The sequence below is a fragment of the Rhincodon typus genome, chromosome 5, assembly GCF_021869965.1.
Source record: "Rhincodon typus isolate 14 chromosome 5, sRhiTyp1.1, whole genome shotgun sequence".
Lineage (NCBI taxonomy): Eukaryota > Metazoa > Chordata > Chondrichthyes > Orectolobiformes > Rhincodontidae > Rhincodon > Rhincodon typus.
Genome location: NC_063336.1, coordinates 74,978,285 through 75,001,907, shown reverse-complemented (window position 1 = coordinate 75,001,907; position 23,623 = coordinate 74,978,285). Strand labels below are relative to the sequence as shown.

At 41.7% G+C, this 23,623-nt stretch overlaps 1 protein-coding gene across 1 annotated transcript in view; it reads right to left on the bottom strand.

Annotated features, from left to right (window-relative positions):
- LOC109914978 (collagen alpha-1(IX) chain-like) overlaps positions 1-23,623 on the bottom strand; it is a 137,475-nt gene that overhangs the window by 64,166 nt on the left and 49,686 nt on the right. The window contains exons 14-22 of the mRNA XM_048597344.1: positions 22,835-22,888; positions 19,787-19,840; positions 17,132-17,185; positions 16,406-16,459; positions 15,657-15,710; positions 15,511-15,564; positions 11,578-11,622; positions 8,049-8,102; positions 4,513-4,566 (exon numbers count right to left, since the gene is read on the bottom strand). Of these exons, the coding sequence (XP_048453301.1) occupies positions 4,513-4,566; positions 8,049-8,102; positions 11,578-11,622; positions 15,511-15,564; positions 15,657-15,710; positions 16,406-16,459; positions 17,132-17,185; positions 19,787-19,840; positions 22,835-22,888 (477 nt within the window). The remainder of the gene's footprint in view (positions 1-4,512; positions 4,567-8,048; positions 8,103-11,577; positions 11,623-15,510; positions 15,565-15,656; positions 15,711-16,405; positions 16,460-17,131; positions 17,186-19,786; positions 19,841-22,834; positions 22,889-23,623) is intronic.

The following is a 23,623-nucleotide window of genomic DNA, read 5'->3' as shown; positions in this document are numbered from 1 at the left end:
CCCTCCACAGCAAATACACCCATCCTGTAATATGATGACCAGAACTGCACATAATACTCCAGTTTTTGCCTCAGTGTCTTATACATTTTCTTCTTTGTATCCCTACTTATGTATTCTATACTTCTGCAAATGAAGGAGCATTTCATTTGCCTTCTTTACAACCATATCTACCTGTACCACTACCTTTAGGGACCTTTACATTTGCATGCCAAGATTTCTCACTTCATCTACCTGTCTCAGTTCTCATTTGTTGTGTATTTCCTTTTATTGTTTGACCTTCCTAAATGCATTATCTCACAATGTTCCAGGGTTTGATTGTAATTTGTGCACCATGTACCAGGAATAGATTCTGCTCTTAACAGTATCCAAATCATAAGTGTACAAAATACCAGGATTGGATTCACTACTTACTGTGTATAGGTATAATGCACCAGGACTATTCTTTAACCTGTACACCAACTGAAATGTACCAGGATTAGGTTCTGCACTCATTGTGTACTGGACTTTTACAATGATTGAAAGAATTTAGGAAATAGAAGGAGGGATTGGTAATTTAGCCCCTTCAGGCCTACTCCACTGTCACCTGCATCATGGTTAATCATCTACCTCAATGCCATTTTCCCACATTAGCCTCTGTCTGTTGATATCTTTAGAATCGAGAAATCCATCAATCTCCATGGCCTTCTGGAGTACAGAATTCTAAAGATTCACTACCCTCTGAGTGAAGAAATCCTTTCTTATGTCAATCTTAAATAGCCAACCCCTCATTCTGATTGTGCCACCTGGTTCTAGACACCACAGCTAGGGGAAACAGCCTTCCTGAATCTACCCTGTCAATCCATGCAAGACTTTTATGTACTTCAAATTCTGCTTATCTTCAGCTTAGCCAAAAGTTGTGCTGGAGCTCCAATTCCAGATGTCCCATCACTGAGGCCAGCAATGCTTATCAGCCCACATTTGTCAATTGTCATGCCTCTGCACAGCTCCCTGTTCCAGAAACCGCTGCCATATATGGACCTCAGAAATGCGCACAGGAGGAAAAAAAATAGAGGGAAGTTCAGGCAGTACTCACCGACATGTAAAAGTGCAGCCGTCTACACACAGATCAAATTTTCATTAATGGCATGTGCAAAACAAGACTTGTGGACTTTAGACATCTGAATAACAAGATCTAATGCTTCTAGAGTTACTTGTTGGAAGGGTGAGTTACTCCTTTGGCAGAAGCAAATTACCCTTTGGAAGTGGTCAAATGCCCCATCAGAGAAAGTCAGGTACCCTTTGGGAGAAGTCAGATGGTCTTGGGGATGTTAAGATTAGGCAGGAATATTCATAAATAGGGATACATTGATATTGTAAAGCAGTCAAGGCATTAAGTTCCCAAGGTCTTTACATCTTTGAAAGAGAAATATTCTTCAGTTTCAAATATTCAGAACGTGTAATTTCACCAGGTATCTATTTATACAGTCTGAGGGTTATCATTATCCAATTAATGTTAGATACCTGATTGCACAACATATATTTATCACAGTTGTCAGAGTCTTATAATTTGACAGTTTGGTTGATAGCCCCACATCAAAGATTTCAAGCGATGAATACAAGTGGGTGCTTTCATAAGAGATCAAGGACTTGAAGGATTTTAAATGTATTGAATTGTGTTTTCTCTTTGTAGAAAGCCTGACATAGACATTTAGAAATCAATTTTATTTCATTTCGGTGTAGGATGTTGAGACTGCCCATGGTGGATGTTAGGTGAATTGGCAAAGAATGTAAAAGCAAAGAATGGTGACCATGGGGCATGAGTCACCACTAAATTGGCACAAGAGCTATAAAGGGCTATGAGAATGAGTGGAGGGGTTGGTTGGCATGCGATGGCACTAAATTAGCATAGGGGATATAAAAGGTCATGTGTTTGGGGGTTGTGGGGGTGAGTGGGCATGGTGGGTCAACACAGGCAAATTAAAATGGCCACTCAAAATCAATTGACTTTTCACAGTATTGCCTCAAGGCAGGGCATGATATGCAAGCAAATACATTCTTAAATACGGGTGTTCACAGCCATCCAGGAAACTGATACATCCTTAAATAAAGGATGTATTGTTAACAAGGCCAACTGCAGCAGTCCAGCCAACTCATCCTTCTATTTCACCACAAACAAAAAGTCACATTAAAACTACGTGCGTATTAGACAAAGGTGAAATTGACTCAATTAATCTTTAACTGTATCATGATGAACTTTCCTCCAAACATAAAGTTGGTTGTGTCCTGTTCTCAAGCTGTGAAAAGTCACATTACAGGATATTTATTGGACTTATTTGGAGGAGGTCACTAAAACTTACAAACTAACAGGCTAAATCAGATATATTTGTTGCCTATTTTGAAAATGGAAAAGTAGCTTTCCACAAAGACAGCATCTAAAAGCCACTGATCCAGACTCAGAACATCCAACAAGGTAATTAACTTTGAAAGTGGGATAAGGATTCTCCTCTAAATGTTCCAACTTCAAGTTCATCTGAGAACCAAACTTCTAGCACTTCAACTACAAGAACCCTTCAGATTACTTAGAATATTCTGCATTTCAAAATTTCACTCCTGCCAAAGCATCAACTCATTTAAGAAACTACAGGCCTACCACGAATTCAGAACTGAGATACTTTTACATTATAACCATGTTATTTTTCTTTCAGTGATATCTAATCGCTGTAAATCAATACTGCATGTGAATCAACCGAGTGAGATATTGCATTGTAAAACCTGATGAGTCTGGAATTCTCTGCCACAGAAAATGGTAGGCCAAAGCACTGAATGTTTTCAAGATGGAGTTAGATATAGTTGTTGGGGCTAAAGAGATTAAAGGGATGGGGGAATATTGAGTTGATCAGCCATGATTATTTTGAATGACAGAGTAGACTCAAAAGGCCATATGGCCTATTCGTGCTCATATTTTCTAAGTTCAGATTTCCAAAGTAGTCATATGCTTTGTAGATTTGATTGAATAGATTAATTGTCTTGGTATTTCCACCCTGAAATATATTTCCAATAACATGTACTTGTTTTGGTGTGGTGGGACACCAAACTCTCTGCCTCAGATTGAGTAAAACTTAGGATAACAGAGAGGGAGATCCCCACCTGTTGACTTGGACAGAAGATGGGGCGGTGCAAGAAACTACTAAACCTTCTAAATGAGACCTCCCTCCTGGCAAAAGATACCCACTGGAGGGAGCTGTCATGAAGGGGAGAGGTGGAGTCTTACAAGAGACAGCCCATCAGAAGAATCAAGCCTGATGTCTCAACATCCCAGTTTTCCAGTAAGGTCAAACATTAGGGTGCTCATGCATTGTCTATGAAAGGGACCAATTGCCCACCTGGAGCAACCACCTGGAGGCTGGAACAGAACCCAACTTGATCTTAATTTAGACATTCTTCAAGTATGCAGAACATTAGTTCCTGAAATTGGGCTCCACAAAACCCAAACAAGGTAAAAATATCGTTAAAGATTAAATCTACTACATTTACAAACCAACTGTAAACCTATATAATTATATTCAATGTTATAGTAATTCATGATTCTATTACCAAATCCTTTGATTTCTCAAAGTTTGTCTCCTGATTTAGAAGATGGGTTTGGAATGACTGCCAACTTCAGGATTGTGAACCCAGGGATCAGACTGACTTGGAAAGAATGTTCTCTTCATTATCAATCACTAACATATAAGCTCAGCTCTCCCACAAATGCTCCAGTTGTGTACAGCTCTCTAGAAGCAATCTGGAATTGTTAAATCTACCCTAGAAATATTAAAATATGACCCAATGTGTAGACTAAAACAATAGTGACTGCACAGGGAAACAATGTTAAATTTAAACCGTAAAAATGGTTTACATTCTATGAGAATATCTTTCAGCCCTACAAACATCTGAGGTCTCTATGCTCGTCTAATTCTGGGCTCTTAGACATTCCTAATGTTAATCATTCCACCATAGGCGGCCATTATAATCACTCTTTGGGAAGTGAAAAAAGTGCACAGGGTAGCATTATGTTACAGAGTATAAGCAAAATGCTGGATTTCCCAGAATATTTGTGTGTATGTCAGGTAAACTTTCATTATTAGCATGAGATTGAGGGAAATTCAATTCTGTATTAACAATTCTGACTTTCAGTTCAATCACTGTTGCCAGTTCCCGAATGCACTATGACTGTTGTGCAAGAGTACTGAAGTCTTGCAGTCAACCATTCCTTCTTCTCTTAAACTGGTCCATATTTGTTGTTGTTATCACTTCTTGCCATAGTCACACATGTGATGGGATCACTCCCTTTGCTGGATTGGTAATCTAGTCTTTTAATCACAAAGTACATGGCAAGGAGCGCCATGAACTGTTCACTTTTTATAAACAACCTCCATAATTACATACAAGAAAAGCACATTTAAATCAAACTGAACTTATGTGGTTGCAGTGAAACAGAAAGATAGAGCTCCAGCAGACTGGTGGCAGGATAAAGGCTAGTGAGCTACTCACCGGTGGTCCAACGAGACCTGGTTCTCCCAGATCACCGATCGGTCCCTGTTCACCCTGTTGTTAAGAGGAAAGCACTTTAAGTTCTGTGGTGTTATGAATTCAGGCTTTACTTCAGCATTACACTGGTTGTGTAGTTTGTTTACAAATCACTTTTAGAACCATATATTGGTACGGCATAGAGCATTGGTGGCTCAGTGATTAGCACTGCTGCCTCACAGCGCCAGGGACCCGAGTTCAATTCCACTGTGTGGAATTTGTACATTCTCCCTATGTCTGCATGGGTTTCCTCCGGGTGCTCCAGTTTCTTCCCACAGTCCAAAGATGTGCAGGCTAGGTGGATTGGCCATGCTAAATTGCCTGTAGTGTTCAGGGATGTGTAGATTAGGTGGGTTATAGGGGATTGGGTCTGGGTGGGATGCTGAGGGTTGGTGTGGACTTGTTGTGCCAAAGGGCATGTCCCCACACTGTAGGGATTCTATGATTCATTCAGCTAGTTTGTGCTCCTGATGCTGAGCATCATGTCATTATCCACAACTTCCTCTATTTTTATCACCTGACAAAGGAGCAGCTCTCTAAAAGCTTGTGATTTCAAATAAACATGTTGGGCTATAACCCAGTGTCCTGTGACTTCTGATCTTGTTCACCCCAGTCCAACACCAGAATCACCATGGTTTTGCTTGCTGTAACTATCACGATGCTCTGCCCAAACAGGGCAAGGTGATCGGAGTTATGGACTTCAAACTGCATTCAGGACAGCTTTAATCTTAAGGTTCATTTCACTTAGTCAGAAACTTGTAGAGGTGGTTACTCTGGCCACTTGACCCCCATAGTCCTGTCCATTCCCAGGTGGCCCTGAGAAAGGGATATAAAGTGTCCGCTCGTACACTGAAGCCTTTCTGTAACTAGTGGGTACCACAGGAGCTCGAGTATACAGGACATTGCTGGTTCTCTGCAGTTTCTGTTTCATATGCTTTGCTTACTTGTCTACTTGAGCCTCTCAAAAAAAAAAAAAAGGAAGGCACTTTCCATTGATGACCGGGGATAGTCCTGAGGTCCCTTGCTGGTCTTGTTCAGAGAAAAAAAAACATTTAACTGTGATTGAAGTCAAATACAGAACCAAGAAAAGAATTAACTGGATAGGCCATTTTTTGAATGCTGCATGCAATTCCGGTCTCCCTGCTATAGAAAGGGTGTTGTGAAACTTGAAAGGGTTCAGAAAAGATTTACAAGGATGTTGCCAGGTTTGGAGGGTTTGAGCTATAGGGAGAGGCTGAATGGGCTGGGGTTATTTTCCCTAGAGCGTCAGAGGCTGAGGGATGACCTTATACGGTTTATAAAATTATGAGGGGCATGAATAGGGTGAATAGACTAGCTCTTTTCCTTGGGATGGGGATGTCCAAAAACGAGAGAGCATAGGTTTAAGTTGAGAAGGGAAAGATTTAAAAAGGGCATAAGGGGCAACTTTTCACAGAGGGTGGTGCGTGTACAGAATGAGCTTCCAGAGGAAGCAGTAGAGGCTGGTACAATTACAGTAAAAGGCATCTGGATGGGTATATGAGTAGAAAGGGGTTGGGGGAGATGGGCCAAATGCTGGCAAGTGGGACTAGATTAACTGAAAATATCTGGTCAGCATGGAAGAGGTGGACTGAAAAGTCTCTTTCCATGCTGTACAATTCTAAGACTCTATGACTCTAGTTTATGTCTTGAAAAAAGCAGCTCCTTTTCCCACTTCTTTTCTTGTTGGTCTTTTTGTTCTTCATGCGATGTTCCTGGCTCCTCTTGGGGAATGGTGTTCAAGCCCGCAGGTGCAGCCTAGTATCTCACCCAATTTACCCCTCGTCAAGTGTGGGTCTCCAAGGGTAAAGCGATTTGACTTTGTGGAGCATCACAGTTTAATTCATTGCCCTTGCCTGTGTATAGGCAATCAGGCAAAGAAACCAAGTGGGGCATCTCCCTCCTAAGCAAATGACAGGTCTAATCATTGAATGTTAGACTGACTTCCAGAAAGATACTATGGTCTAATGGAAGCGGGGTTGCATCCAGCCAGTCTTCCAGGTAAGATGGTTAATCAAAAGCAGGGATTTTGTGTCTAACCTTCGTAAAACTCTGTTAAGACCAAAACATGAGTATTGCATGCAATTCTGAACAACATACTCCTGGGAAGATACAAGGGTCCTGGAGAATGTGCAGAAGAGCTTTACCAGGATGATTCCGGGAATGAGGGATTTCAGCTACAAAGTTGGGTTGGAGAAGTTGTGTTTGCTCTCCTTGGAACAAAAGAAGTCAAGGATAGTTTTCATTGAGGTGATCAAGATAATAACGGGTTTAGGTAAAGTAGACAGGGAAGCTGTTTCTATTAACTGGGTGGTGCAAGAGCTGGGTAGTATAGATTTAAAGTTTTGGGCAAGAGATACAGAGAGTATGGGAGAAAGAACTCTTTTATACAGAGAGTGGAATGGTCTGGTTATCCATGATGGTAGAAGGAAGTTCCCTCTGCAGTTCAAAGGATTTTTGTAACAGAAGGGAACAACAATTTATTTTACATGGCAACAGTGTGCTGATTAATTGGCAAATGGAGTCTGATTGGTGTTGCCATGGAGAACGTTCCAACATATTAAAGTTATATAGAATTGTTAAATCCCTACTATGCAGAAAGAGCCTATTTGGCCTATTGAACATGCACCGATACTCCAAAAAGCATCTCACACAGAACCGGGCCTCCATCCTATCCCCATAATCCTATATTTATCATGGTTAATCCATCTAGCCTACACATGCCTGAACACCACGGGCAATTTAGTATGGTCAGCCTACCTAACCTGCACAACTGTGGGAGGAAACTGGAGCACCCAGCAGGCCCAGAGAGAACTCCACAGTTGCCTGAGGCTGGAATCAAACCCAGGTCCCTGGTGTTGTGAAGAAGCAGTGCTAACCATTGGGTCAGCATCTTGCCACACTCAGTACACAGTAATTTCTTGACCATTCCTAGTTGATTGGAGAGGTGAAGATGGGTCACCTTCCTGAGCATTTTGTTACAATTGAACAGTTTGCTACTACAAAGGGCTGTTATCATTCAATCACATTGGTGCAAGTCTGGAGTTACTTTCAAGCAAGACGAGAAAAGCCCATTTCAGAACTAGGTGGCTTCTAAGGACAATCTTAATTGTCAACTTTATAGGTAGTGAATCTTTTGTTTCCATATACAGGGAACGGACTTCAGATTCTCAAACTGGCACAGTGGGAATTGAACTCATTTGACATTGTTTAATAAAGAATAAATCATGATAAACTTGCAACGAATCCAACATAAAATTCAAAAGAATTTATAACTGAGTTGCAGTCAACTTTATAAATGTCATACCCCTCTATTGGTTGCAGGATGTTCTTATATCATGCTGATAGCGTATTTTTCTTGGATCATGTATTGTGTATTTTTTGGGTCTGGGGTCCAGGGTACAATTTTTTTAAAAAACAGAATAAACTTCATAGATCATGTAATGGTCCTATTCATTTATACAAGTTCAAAGTAAACTTACAGGTTTACCAGGAGATCCCATTGTGCCATTCAAACCAGCTGGACCTCGATCACCCTGTTTGCGAATAAATAAAGCAAAGATTAAATAGGAAGAAAAATGCATTGTCTATAATTATCTATGCAAAAATGATAAATTAAACATCTGAAGGTAATAGTTCTACCACTACATTAAAAATCTAAACATTTCATTTTCAAGGATACTATCAATCTGGAAAAACTCAAACCATTAGCTCACTAGTTCAGCATTTCTCTAATTAATTTGAAGTTAAATGTACATTTGGTCCACTGACAACTTGCTGTTATTTTTAAACTTCTTTCACAGAAACACAAGGAAATCTAAAAAAGACCACTTGGACACTAAGTGGATCCTTCCAGAGCATAACCTGAAGGGACGAGAGTTCCAGTTCAGGATTCTCCCTTAAGGTTAACATACAGGCTCAGTTGGCAGTTAGGAAGGCAAATGCAATGTTAACTTTCATTTCAAGAGGGCTAGTATACAAGAGCAGAGATGGACTGATGAAGCTGTACAAGGCCCTGATCAGACACATTTGGAATATTGTGAGCAGTTTTCGGCCCCATTTCTAAGGAAAGACATGCTAGTGTCAGAGGGGGTCCAGAGAAGCTTTACAAGAATGATCTAAAGGATGAAGGGCTTGTCATACGAGGAGCAGTTGAGGACTCTAGGTCTGTACTCGAGGGTTTAGAAGGACGAAGGGGATCTCTGAAACTTACAGAATACTGACAGACCTGGATGACTGTACATGGAGAAGCTGTATCCACTAGTAGGAGAGACTAGGACCGGAGTACACACCCTCAGTGTGAAGGGACAACCTTTTAAACTGAGATGAGGAGGAATTTCTTCAGCCAGAAGGTGGTAATCTGTGGAACCTCATTGCTGCAGAGGGCTGTGGAGGCCAAGTCATTAAGAGTATTTAAGTCAGAGATAGTTAGATTCTTGATTGGTAAATAGATCAAGTGTTACGAGGAGAAGGCAGGAGAATAGGATTGAGAAACATATTAGCCATGATTGAATGGTGCAGCAGACTCAATAGGCCAAACGGTCTGATTCTGCTCCTATGTCTTATGGTCTATCAAGGTCATTGTGAACTCATTTAATGTAAAGAAACAGACTGAAAAGTTTGACCCTTGTATGAAGTGTAAATCCAGGGAAATGTAGAAATATCTTTCAGATCTCTTATCCAATGTTATATATCACAGACATTTGCATGATGTTGTAGCTGGTCAGGTATTACTATGCTCAAGACTACAGTCAATAATTTCTTCCTGCATTTATCCTTCAACACCACAACTTCAATTCTTATCAAACCTTCAAACACTTTGCCGAACTTTCAATTCAATAATTCTGTCTGTTTTCAATAGTCTAGGTTGTTTTGAAATGATTTGAGGGTAGTCTGGAATTTCATACTGTAATGAAGGTATGAATCCAAAAATTCCAGGCAACGACTTCTGGAAAGACAAAATACCTGACCTTAAACCACACAGGGGTCCACCATTACAGTAGGAAATATTCAAAATGAATTTTTGAAAATGGCTAAATGGCAGAAATGGAGAATTAGATAACTTAAACTTAATTTCCTGGCCAAGATTTAATTTGCTGTTTTGAAAACGTCTTCCTCTCTTCTCTCAGCCTTCTAATTTACCTAAAATTAATTATTCAGAATCAGTAGATCTTAAATGCTTTCATCTATGTATGACTTTGGTGGAACAAAAAAAAAAGCAACACACGTAACATAGCAGTCCAATGCATCCAGTTTTGCTTGTCACTATAAAAATTCCATGAGAAGAATGGTACAGCTTGCAATGAGACACTAATGAGCTGCCATCTGGTCTCAAGCTGGACGGTATCAGTTCAAGTTCTCCAAGATCAGACAGACAGTCTTCTTTGTCGTCAGTCCAAGAAGTGCTGAAAACCCAATCTGAGTTGTGTGTTGTTGGGAGTAATAGCCGGTGCTTCAGAGCATTGTCTGCCAAGACCGGCTGTCATATAGAACCAAAAGGTTCTCATTGATTACCAGATTCGGTGGCATCATTTTGGAGAACACCCATTTGAAGGAGCTTGGTCCAGAGACCTCATTCTGAGGACCACTGTTCTGAGCTTTACTTAATAAACAACCACCTGGAAACCGATATCTATTTTAAGCCTACCGACTCCCACAGCTACCAAGAATACACCTTCTCTCACCCACATTCCTGCAAGAATGCCATCCCCTATTCCCAATTCCTTCGCCTCCGCCACATCTGCTCCCAGGATGAGGCATTCCACTCATGGACATCCCAGATGTCCTCATTTTTCAAGGACCACAACTTCCCCTCCACAGTGGCCCAAAACATCCTTGAATGCATCTCTCACATTTCCTGCAACTCATCCATCACACAATAACAACAAAGACAGAATCCCCCTCATCCTCACGTACCACCCCATCCCTCCGGATTCAATGCATCATCCTCTGCCACTTCTGCCACCTGCAATCTGACCCCACTACCTAGGATATTTTTCCCTCCCCACCCTTATCTGCCTTCCAGAGGGACCGCTCTCTCCGTGACTCCCTTGTCCGGTCCACACTCCCCACCAGCCCCACCACTCCTGGCACTTTTCCCTGCAACCTCAGGAAGTGCTACACCTGCCCCTACACCTCCCCCCTCACCCCTCACCCCCATCCCAGGCCCCAAGAAAACCTTCCACATGAAATAGATGTTCACCTGCACATCTGCTAATGTGGTATATTGTATCCGCTGTGGCCTCCTCTACAATCGGGGAAACCAAGCCGACGCTTGGAGACCGCTTTGTGGAACACTTACACTCGGTTCGTGACAAACGACTGCAGCTCCCAGTCGTGAACCACTTCAACTTCCCCTCCCACTCCTTGGAAGACATGTCCGTCCTGGGCCTCTTCCAGTGCCACAACGATGCCACCCGAAGGTTGCAGCAACAGCACCTCATATTTCGCTTGGGAACCCTGCAGCCCAACGGTCTCAACGTGGACTTCACAAGCTTCAAAATCTCCCCAACCCCGACCTCATCCCAAAACCAACCCAGCTCGTCCCTGCCTCCTTAACCTGTCCATCTTTTCTCCCACCTATCCGCTCCTCCCACCTCACTGACCAACCCCCACCCCCACCTTCTACCTACCAGCCTCATCTCCTCCTCCTTGACCTGTGCGTCTTCCCTTGACTAACCAACACCCATCCTAACTCCCCACCTACACTCACCTTTACTGGCTCCATCCCCGTCTCCTTGACCTGTCCATCTCCTCTCCACCTATCTGCTCCTTTATCCACCTTCCATCTGCCTCCCCCCCTCTCTCTATGTATTTCAGAGTCCCCTTCCCCTCCCCCATGTCAGAAGAAGGGTCCAGACCTGAAATGTCAGCTTTCCTGCTCCTCTGATGCTGCCTGGCCTGCTGTGTTCATCTAGTTCTATACCTTTATTATAAATACGGCAGGTTGTTTATTGATAATTAAAATTATTTGGTCTCACAAGAATAGTTCAAAATATAATCACTTCATACCTTTGCTCCCATTGCACCCTGAAGTCCTGGAGAGCCAGGCAAACCCTGAAATTTAAAGATAGGGTCAACAATTAAAAAGGTTTTCTTCCCTAAGTGTCAAAAGATAGGTCAATTCACCCTACTTTATTTACTGCAGTGCATCTTGTAAATTGTACACACTGCTGCCACTATGTGTCAGTATTTCAGGGAATGAATATTGAAAGTGTGGGGTGGAGCCAATCAGGCTGCTTTGTCCTGAGTAGAGTTGAGTTTTTTGAATGTTGTTGGAGTTGCACTCATTCAGGCAAGACGATTAAGAGCAATGAACTTCATTACTGGTCAATGGCGACACCAAAATGAACAATACGACTATAAGTCACCATTTGTACCTGGTCTACCTGTGGTTTCAATGGTATAATCCAAATTCATGATCCCTCACTCCAACCCTAGAACTGCATCCTCAACTCCAGGTGATTTAAGCTCATGTGCATATGGAACATGACTTACTTAGAGACCGATCAGTAAATCTATCTTCATCTCCAACTCAATGATAATCCCAAAGGGCAATGAAATTGTAAACTCCTCCCCTTCTTTCAACTCACTCCCCTCCCCTCTTTCATCTTCATCACTGCAAGACACTTGGGGATTGTGTTGTCTCCAAATCTTACTCAGTAGATACATATCTCCAGTTCCTCTTTGATCCCAACTCCAGTCTCAACAGTCCAAAACTTTTCGTATCACCAACCCCAAACTTCTCCAATCACTCACTTTCCCTAGGCCTCTGCCCTTGACCAGTTTCCGACCACCGAAATCTCCCTCCTCAGCTGTAACACGTGAAAACATAGCCAATAACTCATTTACCCGGCCCTCCTACAATATAAAGCCACCGTAATTACATAGTTCTTGACCCCTCAGCTCTTTCTCAATACCTGTCCACTTCCTCTTCTCTACCACATTCTTGCCACCAAATAGCATACCCAGCATTCATCTTTTTGAATCCTTACAGCTTGCCTTACATTCTATCAGTAGCACTGAGACCACCATAGTCAAAAACAACATTGACACTCTGTGTCTGTCACTGAGCTGCTCTATCTTTCCTCAAACTCTGCTTGGTTTTCAATGCTAGCTGTCAGTCACTTCAACTTACTCTATCTCCACTGTCTACACTTAATTCCATTCCCACTTGTACCACCACAACTAAATACTCCCTCTCCCAATGTTTACATGCGAGTTCATTGCTCACCAATTCTTAGCACATCTGTATGATGCCCTTTGCCAACAGCACCAATATTATTTGCCAACAATATCCATTTTACATTGCCAACATCCTTAATGTTATGCTGTGATAATTGACTCTCCACTCGCTGTCAAGTTGTGGATGAGCCAGAAGGCATTGCAATTCAGAAACAGCAAACTGTAGATGAGCCAGAAGTATTGCAATGCAGAAATGTCAAGAAGAAAACCAACTGGTTCAGCTCGACCAGACACTCTGCATTTATCCACTGATTCTGTTGAATAGTCGAGATGTGAGCAGTTTGGGGGCGGCACGGTGGCTCAGGGTTAGCACTGCTGTCTCACAGCATCAGGGACCCGGGTTTGATTCCGCCCTCAGTGACTGTGTGTGGAGTTTGCACATTCTCCCCGTGTCTACGTGGGTTTCCTCTGGGTGCTCCGGTTTCCTCCCACCTCAAAATGTGCAGGCTAGGTGGATTGGCCATGCTAAATTGCCCATAGTGCCCAGGACTGTTTAGGTTAGGTGGCTTATGCGGGATGGATCTGGGTGGGATGCTCTGAGGGTCAGTGTGGACTTGTTGGGCTGAAGGGCCTGCTTCCACATTGCAGGGATTCTGTGAAATTTAAAGGGCCATATAGCGTACTTCTGCTTGTATTTTCTATGCTTCTATGTTGGTTGCCCACAACAATTTTTAGGGGAGATGGTGGAGTAGTAGTAAAATAGGAGCAGAAAACTAGGTGTCCCAATCAATGCCCTGGGGATATGGGTTCAAATGGGTTCTACACGGTAACTGGTGGCCATGAAACCATCAACAATTGTCATAAAACCCCATCTGATTCACAAATGTCCTTTAAGCAAGGAAATATTCCATTCTTAACTGGTCTGGCCTACATGCGACTCCAGACCCACAGCAACACGGTTGATTTTTGACTGCCTTCTTAAAAAAGCTGAACAAATTACTCAGTTCAAGATGTTAAAGGATGGACGCAAAATGCTGGCATCACTAGTGATGTTCATATCACATAAGAGTAAATTTTAAAAACTCGAGCCCAATGACACATGGCCTGGTATCTTCCTTGCCCAACATCCAGTCCAACATAATATGAACCTGAGAAATAACCCAGATCTCCATCCCCATGTTTTTCCCCACTATGAATGAAATCCTGAGGTATCTCTGCCATTACAGAATTGAATTTCCCAATTCTTTCTTGCTTTTGTCCTGAGAAAATGCCCCTTGTTCCACACAAAATCACTTCACTAGACTCCCATCCCCAACGTAGGCTTGTTATCTTTTAGGGTACAATCCTCATCCTCTTCTGCATCTCTCTTTGCACCAAATTTCAGTTTCCTCCTCCAGCCCTGCACCCATGAAACTAATGCCCATTCTCCCCTCCACCACCAGTGGTAGAGTGTCACCTTTCTCTTCTTCATACACTCATAGAACATAGGCCATAGAACATCAAACTGTACAGCACAGGAACGGACTCTTTGGCCAAGATGTTGTATCAGGCAGGGCGCCAAATGCAACTAATCCCTTCTGCCTGCCCTTGGTCCATATTCCTTGCATATTCATATGCTTGTCCAAAAGTCCCTTAAATGCCCTTATCATATCTGCCTCCACTACCATCCCTGTTAGTGCACTCCAGACTCCTACCACTCAGTGCACAAAACTTGCCCCTCATATCTCCTTTGAACTTGCCCCCTCTAACCTTAAATGCATGACTCCTAGTGTTAGACGTTTCAACTCTGGGAAAAAGATTCTGACTGTCAATCCTATCTATGCATCTCATAATTTTATAGACTTCTATCAAGTCTCCCCTCAGCCTCCACCACGCAAGAGAAAACAACCAGAGTTTTCTAGCCTCTCCTTAGAGCTCGTATCCTCTAATCCTGGCAGTATCCTGGTAAACCGCTTCTGCACCCTTTCCAAAGCCTCCACATTGTTCCTGTAAGTTGGTGAGCAGAACCAAACACAATACTTTAAGCGTAGCCTAACCAAAGTCTTATAAAGCAGCAACATGACATCCTGACTCTCGTACTCCGTTCATAGAATCATAGAATCCCTACAGTGTGGAAACAGGTCCTTCGGCCCAACAAATCCACAACAACCATCAGAGCATCCCCCCCAGACTCATTCCCCAATGTACACATCCCTGAACATTACAGGCAATTTAGCATGGCCAATCCACCTAGCCTGCACATCTTTGGACTGTGGGAGGAAACCAAACACCCGGAGGAAACCCTCACAGACACGGAGAGAATGTGCAAACTCCACACAGACAGTCGCCTGAGGGTGGAATTGTACCCAGGTCCCTGGTGCTGTGAGGCAGCAGTGCTAACCACTGAGCCACTGTGCCACCCAACCAAAAAAAGTAAGCATGCCATATGTCTTCTTTACCAAACTATCTACTTGCGTGACCAACTCCTTTCCTCTATCGCACTTAGTGTCCCTCTTCAAAAGCCTCCACGATACCTTCCTTCTCAGCCATCTTCACTCATTCCACACTTGATGCCTGCTTGGGTTTGACTGCTCCCTATAGTGAGGGCATCTTGGTTTTTTTCTTCATATGTGAGTTGCAGACTACCAAAGTGCTCCAAATGAGGACAGAAACTGTCAAAACTCCAACTGTTTGGGCAGACTAATGATTCCCCACAGATCCACTCTGAACCTTAGGTGTTCCTGCAGTTGATGTTAAGTTGTACACAGAAGTTATACTTACAGGTAAACCTAGAGATCCTGCCTCACCCGGAGCTCCTGGTTTGCCAGCTTCACCCTACGAAGAAAGTAAAGAAGGAAGGTTCCAAACTTCAAATCGAAGAACGGGACAAAATGTTTCCGAAAGAAATTGGAAGATTTCCATCTTACCTTCGATCCAGGCATTCCAGGTATACCATCCCGTCCATCAACACCTGGTAATCCCTAATACAGAACACGCAAGGCTCTTTAGAAATGGTAGCACAGTGAACTCAACTGATTATGCAAATGAACTCTACATTGTGTACAGGGGACAAGGAAGCACCAAATTGGCATGAAAATAAATGCAATGTTCAATCCTTATCTGGTGAGAGAGACATAAGTTCATGCCTCAGGGATGGGACAATTTTAGTAAAGTATTCACAGCCAAATCATTAACATAAAATTAAAATTGCGTTAATGCTTGAAATCTGAAATAAAAACAGTAAGTGCTGGATAAACTCAACAGATCTGGACCATCTTTGGAGAAAGAAAAACAGAGTTAGTGTTTCAAATCATATGAATTTTTCTAGAGTTCTGAAGAGGAGTCATGTTGGTCATGAAACATTACTTCTGTTTCTCTCCCCACAGGTGATGCCATATCTGCTGAGTTTCTCTCACACTTTCTGTTTTTATTTCAGAACATTAGTACATCACTTCCCTTTACATGTGTGTACTCCCTTGGCCACCATACCCTCTCTAGATTTCTTTTAATTTCAGATTTCTAGACTTGTCTTGTTTTTCCAAACTTGCAGTTGCATTTTAATATAATTGATGTTCAAGATGGACTTTTCAGACAAAGCGATAGCAGTTCAATAAGATAAGTGCTAAAACTATGACTTCTGATAAATAGATAAGAAAACTGATGAAGAAATACTCACGGGCTCTCCTTTTGATCCTGGGGACCCTGTAATTCCTCTGGGACCAGGGCGACCCTGCAGATCAAATAAAACAGACAGGTCAGGTCAGTTTTGAGAGTTTCCCACAGCTTCACACATTGGACATGTAAATCAGACGAGTGGACATCAGGAGGCTATGTTACATTTCCCATGGACAGCAGGCTATGCTGACCTCTGTATTAAAGCTTCCAGTGGAGGCTCTGATGACAAAGCTCATTGCAAAGGGCAAACCACAAGACAAATTGGAAACCAATATGTAGGATGATGAGTTAGCTTAAGAAAGAAAATGAATAAGGCTCAAGAATACATTTTTATTTTATGTCTACACATCAGAGCGATATAGCTCTGAAAGAAGCTGTTCAGCCCATCATGTATGACTAGAGCTTTAAAAGAGCTCTTCAATTAGTTCCATTCACATGCATTTTTCCCATAACTCTGAAAATTTCTTTCATTAAATATTTATCCAAGTTCCATTCGAACTTTATTATTGATTTGCTTTTTTCAGAAAGCTTTTGCAGTTTATCATAACTTCCTGTATGTTTTCCTCATGTAGTCACTGGTTCTTTTCTCAATTACAAAAAAAAACTTTTAATTCCTTCACAGTTACAAAGTGAATGTGTCAGTGACCTAATGTGGGTGAACATCTTTTATCTGAGGTGAAAAGTACACACACTTGAGAAAAGTAATGAATAACGTGATGTGACTTACAGGATCACCTTTAGGGCCAGGCTCACCCAGAGGACCTTGAGGGCCGACATCTCCCTGAAAAAGAACGGAGAATTGTCACATATATTTCACAAATTATTAAATAGTCATCACGTGGACTGCAGCCTTGCTGCATGCATTACCTTGACAAAATACTATGCTGTGACAATAATGCTATACATCTGACTGAAAACTGTATTACTTTTTCTTAAAATCTCTAATAGGACAAACCCATTCAGTGGCTACTACTGGTGTACACCTTTCTGGACAAATGCTCAAGTAATACTCATGATCAGGAATGCAACATCCTTGAGATTTTCTGATTATTAACATGAAATGACTTCGTAAACACAAACCCAAACATTTCACTTCAACTAATTAACTCTTTAATATATTTGTTTGTTACACCAAGCATGTTTGAAGATTACAAACCTTCACTAACTTACAATTCACTCTCATACCATTGACCAGAAACTGGACTGGACTAGTTATATGAATACAATGGCTACAAGAGTAAGACAGAGGCTAAGAATCATGTTGTGAAGAACTCACCTGCGATTCCCCAAAGCCTGTCTACCATGTGCAGGACACAAGTCATTAGCAGCAGTGTGTACCATCAACAAGATGTACTGCAGATGTTTACCAATTCTCCTGAGACAGCAAACTCCAAACCCTCAAATATGACCAGCAACAGGAGATGCGTGGGAACACTAATATCTGCAAGTTCCCTCCAAGCCACACACTGTCCTGCTTGGAAACGTGACCATTCCTTCAGTGTCAGTGGGTCAAAATCCTGGAACTCCCTACCTAACATCATTGTTATCTACAGCATATAGACTGCAACATCATTGCGGTTGGCGCAGTGTGCTGAAGGTTGCGAGCTCAAGCAGAGATTTGCATTCAATCATTCTAGAATCAGAATCATAAACCACTACAGCATGGAAACAAGCCATTCAGCTCATTGAGTCCACATCATGCCTCCAAAGAGCCTCCCACCCAGACCCACCACCCCACCCTATCCCATTACCCTGCATTTCCCTTGGCTAGCCTGCACATCCCTAGACATTATGGGCAATTTAGCATGGCCAATCCACCTAACCTGCACATCTTTGGAGTGTGGGAGGAAACCCAGGCAGACGTGGGGAGAATGCGCAAACTCCACACAGAACCGATGCTGGAATTGAACCTGTGTCCCGGGCACTATTTTACAGTGCTAAAATAAGATTTGACCTTATCATATGTACAAATTAGCTACTAACCTGAATCAACAAATGACTACACTTCAAAAGTACTTCATTAGCTGAAAAGGCATTGAGATATCCTGAAGACACAAGGTGCTGTATAATTTAATGTTTTACGTACATTGTCAGCACATTAGCAGTTTTTGTTCAAGGACATATTTAACAAATCGACAATTTCAATTTAATTTATTACCTTTGGGGCTATAAATTAATGAGCGGTCATTTTGGAACTCAACTAACACAATGTGATATCACAATTTCCAAGTAATCTATTTTGGAAATTCACAAAATTACTCAGAAGCAGCACTCTGTCCACAGTCACAGCACAGGATCAACACAGCAATATACACATCACTTTCAGTCAGATTTAACATGGACATTAACAGTGAAACTTTTCGTGAGCTATAGTATAAATAGAACTCATGAGGAGACTGTGGAATAAGAGGTTAATTTCACAATGCTACACCACTCTTCATTATAAAGATCACACGTTTCCATCCTCAGAACACTGCCTTAGTCCCTTCACTCCTTCACTACCAACCGACTGGATTAAATTTTGTTTTCCCTAGTGACCCTATCGTTCCCCCCATCCTCCCCCCTCCGCTGCCCCACTAGGATCACTAATGAACAGATGTGCTGCTCATTTATCATACTGTCACTTGTGGGATATTGCTATGCACAGATCTATTCCATAGGTTACAATAAGTACACAAATTTAGTGAGCCAAGAAGTATTTAGTGATGTGAAAGGTGCTATTTAAATGCAAGATCTTCCTCTCTTTAATACAATGGCGAGCTCCCAGAAGTGATGATAGTGCCAGCTGGACACAGTAACAATGATAAAGCTAACCACAATAATCAGAATGATGTGGTAACATTGAAGCATATAGACCGCATAACACTAAAGAGGCCACTGAAGCCAAATGGTGCAGTTTATTCTCAATCTGAGCTTCCTCCCAATGCTGAATCAGAGGTAGTAGGAACTGCAGAGGCTGGAGAATCTGAGACAAAGGTGCAGAGCTGGATGAACACAGCAGGCCAAGCAGCATCATAGGAGCAGTAAGGCTGACGTTTCAGGCCTAGACCCTTCATCATCTCTCCCTATTTATTTCAGAATCCCCTTCCCCTCCCCCATTTCTGATGAAGGGTCTAGGCCCGAAACGTCAGCCTTCCTGCTCCTATGATGCTGCTTGGCCTGCTGTGTTCATCCAGCTCTGTACCTTTGTTGTCTTCCTCCCAATGCTATTTTGTCTTTCCTCTCAGCATAATTTCCTATTTCTTCCTGTTTCATGCACTTGTTGAGCTTCCCTGAACTGCATCTATGCTATTTGCCTGCACAATTCCCTGAGGTAGAGAGTTTTACATTCACACCACCTGCTGGCTAAATAAGAAAGACCAGTTACATACGCATTACTTACAGGTGAACCAATAGGACCGAAACCACCAGGTTCACCATCCAATCCACGAAGACCCTGGAGAAATAAGCCAAGAAGATTGTTTTAGAAGGAAAAATATCCAATAATTAATCTTTTGACAGCGTTATGAACTTCAAAATTTACATATTCACTACCTTTGTTCTTTTGTATAGCAATCTCTGACCATAATTATAATGGAGCTTGCGTACAATCTGCTGCAGTGAGAACCAGTTAAAACACTTCCAACTGGTAGCACCATTTATTGAATCAGCTGTCATGTATCAAAATAATATATTTGCTGACTTTTGGTTCTCTGTGGCAGTGAAGGAACATGGTAAATCTGCAACAAAAGTACTCCACTAAATATAGTCACCCCTATTTGATCATTTGGCTGCCAACACCACTCAAAACTCAGCTCAACATTCTACTCAATCAATTATCTTAAGTATAAAGGTAAGCATAATACTTCATAGCCAACATTCACAGAATCAGCAAGAATGAATTCCCAATCAATTCTCTGTAACTTCTGCTCTTGAATTTTTACACCTATTGACACCAGCAGGCAAGCTGAATGAAAATTAAGAAAATACTTTCACTCTGCTTGGCTTTCACACCAGCTGCAGTGCTCAGTAGGACATTTCATTTGAATTTGGAAATTATTGGCGCTGGAAATTTTGCAAGTTGGGAGCTAACTCATTGTGAAACATACAGACAGATGAGTAACTGCCCCTGATATCTGTCATGGAACTGGCCCCAAAATTCACTTTTGTAGGACAATGACATGTAAACCAATAAATAACAGCATCATCCTCTACCTGAATAAATACTTCTGTGGAGAGAAACAAATGATTCACAGCCTGGCATCTTCTGCACACACACACACACAGACATGCTGCTGTAGCACAACAGGAGTGATTGCTCCACAAGCAGAAACAAAAGTACAGAACTATACATTTCAAAAAAAAAAAAATAAGAATTGGGTTTTACAGCATTACAGGGTTATACAGGAAAGCTTAGCGTACTGCCCCAAGAGTTTAGACTCCATTTTACAAAGCCTTGGTTAAACCACACCAGGAGTTTCTGGGAGCAGTTCTGAGCATCATACCTCAAGCAACGGATATTGGCCTTAGAGGGAGTGCATTGTAGGTTTACCAGAGTGATACCTTAACACTAAATGTATAATAAGGTAGATTACACAAACTATTGCTGTATTGCCCACAATTCAGCGATGGTGGGGGTACGATGTAATCTAACTATTGGAGCTAGATTTTTCAGGGATGAAATTGTGATTTATGCGTTTATGCAAAGGGTGGCGGAAGTTTAAACCTTTTCTGCAAATCGTAATTAATTCTCGAACACTTCATGGCCACCCAAGGAGGTTATGTTGAAAGAAAATGCATAAAATACTGCAAAGACTAGTAGTAGGTTAGAATATTGGACAAAACTAACGAGAAATAAAGAGTTTCTATAGCTATTTAAAAATGAAGAAAGAAGCTAAAGTGAGCATTTGTCCCTTACTGATTGAGATTGGGGAATTAATGCTAGGAAACAAGAAGTTTGGGAAGCACTGAACACATTTTTTGTCTTCATTGCAGAAGTCACAAGAATACCCTAAGACTAGTCGAAAATCAAGAGGAATAAAGAAGGAACTGAAAACAATCAATCGCTGGGAAAATGTACTGGTAATACTAATTGGATTGAAAGTTGACAAGTCCCCATGGACCTGACCACCTAATTCCTAACAACTTGAAAAAACGACTGCATTGGTAGTAATCTTCCAAGATTTGAGAGATTCTGGGAAGGTCCCAGGGGACTGGAATATGACAAATGTAATACCTCTATTCAAGAAAGGAGGGAGACAGAGAGCGGGAAACTACAGAGAGTTGGTTTAATGTCTGTCATAGGGAAAATGCTAGAATCCATTATTAAGATGTAGAACAAGCAGGATAGATAATGGAGAACCAACAGAGGTGATGTATTTGGATTTTAAAAAATGCATTTAATAAGGTGCACACCAAAATTATTGCACACAATCAGAGCACGTTTCTTCATGGATGGAGGATTGTTAGCTAAATGGAAGCAAAGTTTTGGCTCATCTTTATGTTGGGAAGTGTACCTGGCAGACTGCAGCAGGGATTAGTGCTGGAATTCAATTGTTTATGAAACACCTTAATGGCAAATGGAGAGACTGAGCATGTGATAACTAAATTTGCTGATGACACAAACATGGGTAGGACAGTAAGTTGTGCCATGGGGTCAACACCCTGGAACTCCCGTCCTAACAGCACATGGACTACAATAGCTCTAGGCAGCTCACCATTACCTTCTCAAGTGCAACCAGGAAAGGGTAATACCCAGTGACCCTCACCACATAAATGAAAATAAATAAATAAAAAGAAATGCGCAAAGAAATTATGGAGAGGTTGAGTGGGCAAAAATGTGGCACATGGAGCATAATATGGGAAAATGTGAAGTTGTTCACTTTGACAAGAAGAATAGAAAAGCAGCATATCATTTAAATGGAGAGAGATTGCAGAACTTAGATTTGGATGTTTTACTACATGAATTACAAAACATTAACATGTTGGTACAGCATGTAATTAGGAGGGCAAATGGAGTGCTAGCTTTCATTGCGAGGGAAACAATAGCATAAATGAAGGGAAGTGTTGTTACAACTATACAGAGCCTTTCATAAGACCATATTTGGAGTACTTGTAGAGTTCTAGTCCCCTGACTTATGAAAGGATATATTAAGCAGTTCGGAGAAGGTTTACCTGACTGAAGAGGTGGCCTCACAAGAAGAGTTGTGGCAAAAGAATGGGAAGTAATCTCATTGAAATTTATAAGATATAACCTTCCTTAACCCTCTTTAATTTCTCTGGAAGGAAGTTACAAATTCAATTTTAAAATCTGCTCGGCCATGTCTGCAGCTTTCTGTGAAAGTGGCACTGAGTCAGAAGAAGTTTGGCACAGAAAGATACAAATTGCAAGTTAATGAGATAGAAACTGAGGCAGTGTTTGAGCTTAACGATTTTCATCAGTTTAGCTTACCATATCACCCTTTTGTCCATCCAGACCAGCATAACCTCTAGGACCTTGAATACCCTAAAGTTGACAAGAAAACTTCTTATAATTACTTGCTGTTTTAACAAGAAACTATTAGAACTATTGTGGTCAGTTTTAATTTCTTTGTTCCAGTTGTCTAACTGAGTAAAATTTTTTGCAGGATCACTGCTAACTGTGGTTCAGTTGGTAACACAATTGTATCCAGGTCAGAAGTTTGTGGATTCAAATCACGCCTCTCCGGCACTTGTACACAACAATGTAGGCTACTGCCTTACTGCCAACAGTGAAGGAGGTGCTTTGCCCCAAGTGATCACTCTCACACAAAAACAAATAAGCAACCAATTGAGTTGAAGACTAAAATCAGCAAATATTTAATTCAATTCCAGACTCCCAGAACGGAGGAGTGACCCAGATCACATGTAAATAATGTTTATGGGTAGGGGAAAAAAATTTCAAAGGTGGGGACTAAAGTCACTCAGAATAAAAGGCAGGAGTATGGCTCTCAGAGAAACCCAATTACCCCCACTCCCAACATCCAATCTCTTGACGAGGCACTAAGTGCCTTTGATTGAGGGGCCTCCCACCTGCACCCCAATAACATCCCACCACCACCCTGAGGTGAAGAGTATCCCATACAGTCTCAGCTGTCATATACACTTCATGAGTTAAGTCAAGCCTTGCGTGATTGTTAATTGGGTTGTGAAGGTTCATTGTGAGCCTTCCCACCCAGAACCTAATTCTGATGGAGGCAAGAAGCCTTAGTAGAGGATTGTA